At 43.1% G+C, this 5,806-nt stretch overlaps 1 protein-coding gene across 1 annotated transcript; it reads left to right on the top strand.

The window, feature by feature from the left end:
- The first annotated feature begins 4,606 nt into the window (after window positions 1–4,606).
- Ferd3l (Fer3 like bHLH transcription factor) lies at window positions 4,607–5,540 on the top strand. The gene is made up of 2 exons (XM_010643328.2): window positions 4,607–5,248; window positions 5,513–5,540. Exon 1 carries the CDS (start codon window positions 4,704–4,706, stop codon window positions 5,205–5,207), a length of 504 nt encoding a protein of 167 aa, XP_010641630.1. The 5' UTR covers window positions 4,607–4,703; the 3' UTR covers window positions 5,208–5,248; window positions 5,513–5,540.
- Window positions 5,541–5,806: the final 266 nt, after the last annotated feature.

The following is a 5,806-nucleotide window of genomic DNA, read 5'->3' as shown; positions in this document are numbered from 1 at the left end:
AGGGGTAGGGGAATGGGATTAATATGAGAAAATGAAAAACTGGAAACAAAGTCTTTATAGATAGGGAGGGGTGGTGGGGTTGAAGGGAAGCCAGGGGAATGGGGTAAAAATAAGAGCTAAGATAGATTATGTAAAGGTACAAATTCCCAATGACAAATGTCATTATACTGTATACCTAAAATGTACCAATAAAATTAATTTTTAAAAAATCATAAAATTTTGGGTAGAAGACACAAAATAGTGTACAGAATATAGTTTTCATACAAAATGTTCAAAGCTCTGGCTAAATTAATTTCAGAAGTTGCGTAATAATTCCTTGGAGAGTGATTAATGAGCCAATACTGGGGTCATAAGATTGTGAAGGAAGTCTTCTGGGATGCTTATGAAGTTGGTTTACATGCCGGTTACGTAGGTAAGTGGATAGGATCAAGCTCTCCACTTAAGATGGATGTATTTATATAATCTCAAACTTCACTAAAGTGTCTTATTTCTTGGTTTGGGCACTGGTTACATGGGTATATTTACTGATGTGTCTAATATGTGCATTCATGATGTGTGAAATTTTCAGCATATGTAATTAATGTTTTTTAAAGCTTAGCTAAAATATAAAATGGAATAATTACATATATAAGTTTTATGTTTCTAAGCTCAGCCATGACCATAGCCATAGATCATTTGAAATTGAATAGGAAGAGAGTATAAATCCCTTCTCTGTAAGATAAAGGGCTACTTCTTCCCCTATTTTCCCTGCAGTCATGAGTCACCTTTTCAATTTTCCCTGAAAGTACACGATGGTTCTGAAATATAAGGGAAAGATTATGAAAGGAGATAAAAATGGGAAGATAACGTTTTAGGTTGGGAGAATTCAATATTTGCTTTACTTTCTGGAGAATTTCTAAACTTATCTGTCTTTGCTACAGCTCCTAAGTCCACCCTCCAGCCCTCCTTGAGAAGTGTTGCTCAGGTCACTTGTTTTATTTGCTTTGATTCTAAATGTATGAAAATTGTTTACACAAAATGCTTAATGAAGATGGCCAACAGACACAAAGTAGATAATCAAATAAACAAAACTGTATTTTTTGATGATTTTCTGAAATACACTGAGCAAAGTTTGTGAAGAATTTAATCTGTTACTGCTTGTGTTTCGATGTCCCTCAAAGCCTCCTGTGAATAAAGTGGGTCTATTTTGGAGATGGTTGGGCCTAGTGTGTGAAGCTGAAATTGATTCATGGTGCAATGCTAGGCTCAAGGGCCCTGGGATTAAGGATGTGAGTGTCGCCCACCCTAAGCAGCCTGGATAAATAAAAGGGGCAGAAAGAAGCTGTTAAGGTCCCTGTTGCTTTTGCTACCTTCCATCACCATGAACCATTGCCCCTGTGCTGTGTGGCAGCCTGTCTTGGAGCCAGCTGATTATGGACTGAAAGTTCTACAAACTGTGAGCTACATAAACACTTTCCCCTTTTACTTTGGGCATCAGATATTTTGTCTCAGCAACAAGAAAAGTAAGAAGTAGGGGAAAAGAAAGAAAGGGATGGAATTAATATGAGGAAAAGAAAAAATGGAAACAATGTCTTTGTAGATAGGGAGGGATGGAGGAGTTGAAGGGAGGGCAGGGGAATGGGGAAAAATAAGAACCAAAATGGATTATGTAAAGGTGCAAATGTCTAAGGATGAATGTCATTACATTGTATACCTTAAATGTATCAATAAAATTATTTTTTTAAAAGAGCAACTAAGATGTCATAGTCTTTAGGAAAATCTTTACACATGTCACTGAATAGCTATTAACTATAGGCCTAGAACCTAGAAAAATCAAGGTAGAAGTCAGCTTCTTTTAATCTTCAGTTGGGTTTTTTTATAAGGTTTCTCTCAACTTTCAAATCTCAAAATGTAAATGATTCCCTCCAATGAGATGAGCTGTTTTAAATCATTTAGCTCTCTATAAATGTATTATATTCACTATACATACTCACTGTGGCATCAACTTCTCACAAAAACTTTTTGAAAAAGTGTATGTTTCCAAATAAGCAGTGCAGTTTCATTTTTCCTATAATATATAACTAGAAATTTGAAAGTCAATCATTATCATTTATGTCTGCAACATTTTTTCTCTAATTATGCTGCATTATCAGAACCTTGTAAAATATACAATTCTGTCACATGAACATGAACATTTATCTTGAGATTTTATGATTGAAGTAAAATTTTGAAACATTCTAAAATTATTGCTACACATACACTCATTAAGACATTGTTTTTCTAAATGTCTAATGCTTTGAACTAGTGTTTCAACTCCATCCTAGGTGTTGGTTCCATTAGATTTGCTACAAATTCCTTCACAGTATGAAAGATTTTAGGGCAAAAATTAATCTCCTTAATGCCTCACCGCAGTTCCTGCTCTCTATTTTATTAAATGTTAAATTGAAGTACCATCAATAAATGCATTTTGTTGTGGAACTAGATTCTCATTTGACTGAGAAATTCGATCCACTTACATATACATTTAAAAGAAAAAATCATACATAATTAACCTAACAAAAGATCAACTACAAAATGTGCCCATACATTTAATAAAATATTAGGTTAAACAAGGATGAGGAATCATATTACTCCACATCAAAATACAGCTAACCTCTTTCACTTTCTATCCCTTTAGCCTCTGTTGACATCTCTATTCATTTTTATTTTCAGTCCTCCCTTCACAAGAAATTTAGCAAAAATCAAATAGAAAATAATAAAAAAGACTTCTTTCTCAACAACATCTTCCAGAAACAAAAATTTCTTTTCTGTCTGCATTATCACAGCACAAGTTGTTGAACAAAAAGTAAACACGAGCAAGACTAGAGAAAGCAAGGGAAGAGAAAAGGATTAGATTAAAAAGTGAAGAATCCAAGTTCATGTTACATTTTTAGTTAAATTTGTCTTTGTCTAATACATGAAAATATAAAAGCTGTGCATATTAATGGAGCACCATGTCTATGTTACATAATGTTTAAGACAAACACGCTGTCTGCTCAACCATTTGTCATTTCTTTATGGTGAAGATTTTCGAAAGTTTTTCTTCCAGCTTTCTGAAATGTTCAGTGCAATATAGTTACTTAAACCCACTCTATTCACAATAACACACAAGAAATTCTTGCTTTGACTACATAGGAGAGGTCAGAAAGAAGGAAAGGAATTCGCTTGCTAAACCGAGTGGTCTCGGGGAGCTGTCCGATGTGCTGAATGATCCACCTTACCTGCGACCTTCCTCCTTAACGGCGGGGCCTGGCGTGCTCAGTGGTCCTCCCTGGAACCAGGGTGGCTCTGCGTTCTTACTTTCAGTCTATTTCTTGTACCCCACCTCTATCTTTTAAAAAGCTTTACATTGAATAATTAACTATAGCTATGCCCAAAAACAAGAAAGAAGAAAGAACTTTTCTTTGTTAAAATTAGAGATCATACAAAATCGCTGAAAGTTTATTTTCATTCTACCAAATTTTAAATCTTTTTTATTTCAAAGATTATCCACAGCTAGCCCAAAACACCCTTAAACAGAATGAAATAAAGTATAATATCTACTCTTAAATCCTATTACAAATATTACAAATGAATGAGGGAAATACACCAAGTAAATGTGTCTGCATTTTTCTTTATTCACAAATACTTGATCGGCAATTTAAAATCCCAAATATTCCTCTGCAGAATGAGCAGATCTACTCTCTAGCTAATTAAAGATAAATGGTATTTTGTAAAGAGATTGGCGTAGCTATGTTTGGGGGAAAGGGTTTGCTTCATCTCCAATGCTGAAACTTCTGCCGTAAAGCCTAACTGGAGAAAATGTTTTGATGTTGATTGAGTCTTTCGTTTTGTTTCCATCATAACTTTTTCTCTAGAATAAAATTCTTTAGGTGAGTAGACATAAGGCTAGGGAAGGGAAAGTCAAGTATCTCAATTGTTAGACTGATTGCATCCAAACAGACTGTGGGGAAGTCAGAGCTAGTAACAAGGCAGGGGAGATGTTTGCCCAAGTCCTAGAAGGAGAAAGAAAGCGGGTTCCAACAGCGACTCGGGGAATGTGCTCCGGGCCCCCTGCCATGCTTACTTAGGCTAATGCAAGGTCTTGCCTTTCAGCAGCCGCAGCACTGGGATACCAGACAAACAGCTCCCCAGGACCCCTGGCAGGAAGGGCCCCTCTTCGGGACATCATTAAAAGCACATGCACTTGCTTCACATCCACTGGCAGTTGGTAGCGAGATTTGGGACTCCCACCCTGAAGCCAAGGAGAAGCCATTGCCCTGGAAAACATCCTCGCTTTGAACCTCCAAGCCGAAATTAAAGAGCTACAAGAGATAAGGAGCCCAGAGCACATTAAAATTGGCTGCAGGGGTGAGGACAGACACAGAAAGGCACAGCAGGTAAGAGCGGGGGTTGTTGCCAAGAAGGAACTGTCCGGAGTGGCCCAGCAGAAAGACCTGGGAGCTGGAGGCCGGACTGTGCGAGCCTTCGGTGTGCAATGAAGCTCGAAGCTCGTGCTCACCCTCAGCTTTGCGAGCACCTCGTCTATAGGCACAACTAATCCTGTTATCAGCCTGGTTATAAATATTAATGTCCCCGGCCTATCGGTGATGGTGCCCTGTCAGGCTGAAGGCAGTTAAGAAGCCTCAGCAGCAGCGTTGCCCCTTCCTGCACCAATCGATGAGACACAGGGCCAAGCTGAAGCGATGGCGGCCTATCCCGAGAGCTGCGTGGACGCCACCGTGCTGGACTTCGTCGCCGACCTGTCCCTGGCCTCCCCGAGACACCCCCTCCTCTGCGACTTCCCGCCCCAGGCTCCTTTTGGGGAGCCGGCCCTGGCGCTGCGAGAGGGCAGACCCAGGAGGCCGGCGCGGTTTGAGGAGGGGGGCGCAGAAGAGGAGGAGGGCGAAGTAGAGGACGGCGACGAGGAAGAGGACGACGACGAGGACGGGCGCGGCAGAGGCGCCTCCCTGCTGGGCCGCCCCAAGAGGAAAAGGGTGATCACCTACGCGCAGCGCCAGGCCGCCAACATCCGCGAGAGGAAGCGGATGTTCAACCTCAACGAGGCCTTCGACCAGCTGCGGAGGAAGGTGCCCACTTTCGCTTACGAGAAGAGGCTGTCGCGGATCGAGACCCTGCGCCTGGCCATCGTCTACATCTCCTTCATGACCGAGCTCTTGCAGAGCTGCGAGAAGAAGGAAGCGGGCTGAGCTGGGCTGGGCCGCCGCGGGGCGCTGCCCTCCTCGCCCGGGTGCGCGGGGCTGGGGTTCGGGGCTGGGTGGCGGGCTCAGGAGGTCACGCCCGGGACGGAACGTCTGGCCCTCGGGAGCGAGGGTTTGGGATTTTAAATCCTCACAGCCCCCGAGAAGAAAGCTCGGGGCGGGCTGGGCTAGGTAGGAGGCCGAGGCAGGTGGACGCTCAGCCCCTCCGCGAAGCTTCCAGGGCAGAGTTCAGAGGGTCCCGAGAGCCCGATCTCCCCTCCATACGCGTTTTGGTTTTTGTTTTTTCTTAACAGAAATTCTTACGGCTAAGGGTCGGAGATTTAGCTCAGCGGTTCTGCCGCCGGCCTCGAAATTCTTAGGGCTTTATCTTTAAGTGTCAAGAGTCGGTGCTGAGCCTTCGGACCCAAGCTCTGGACCGGTCCAGCGCCCTCGGGGAGGGACGGGAGCAGAGACGGGTGAGGCGCGTGGTGAGGCCCTTTCCAGTAGGTGAGGGGCTCCGAAGGAGACGGCTGAGCGCAGACAGCCGTCAGGGGACTGCGACGCGAGCGGCCTCCGACAGGGTTCGGTCCCGGACTCCCCCGCCCTCC

The sequence above is a fragment of the Fukomys damarensis genome, unplaced genomic scaffold (genome assembly GCF_012274545.1).
Source record: "Fukomys damarensis isolate Sample0158 unplaced genomic scaffold, DMR_v1.0_HiC HiC_scaffold_4, whole genome shotgun sequence".
NCBI lineage: Eukaryota > Metazoa > Chordata > Mammalia > Rodentia > Bathyergidae > Fukomys > Fukomys damarensis.
The sequence above is the reverse complement of the archived record's forward strand: the minus strand, read 5'-3'. Positions and strand labels throughout refer to the sequence as shown.

What these genes read in the sequence shown, in the direction of transcription:
- Ferd3l (XM_010643328.2), top strand. Translation starts at nt 4,704, where the DNA reads ATGGCGGCCTATCCCGAGAGCTGCGTGGACGCCACCGTGCTGGACTTC.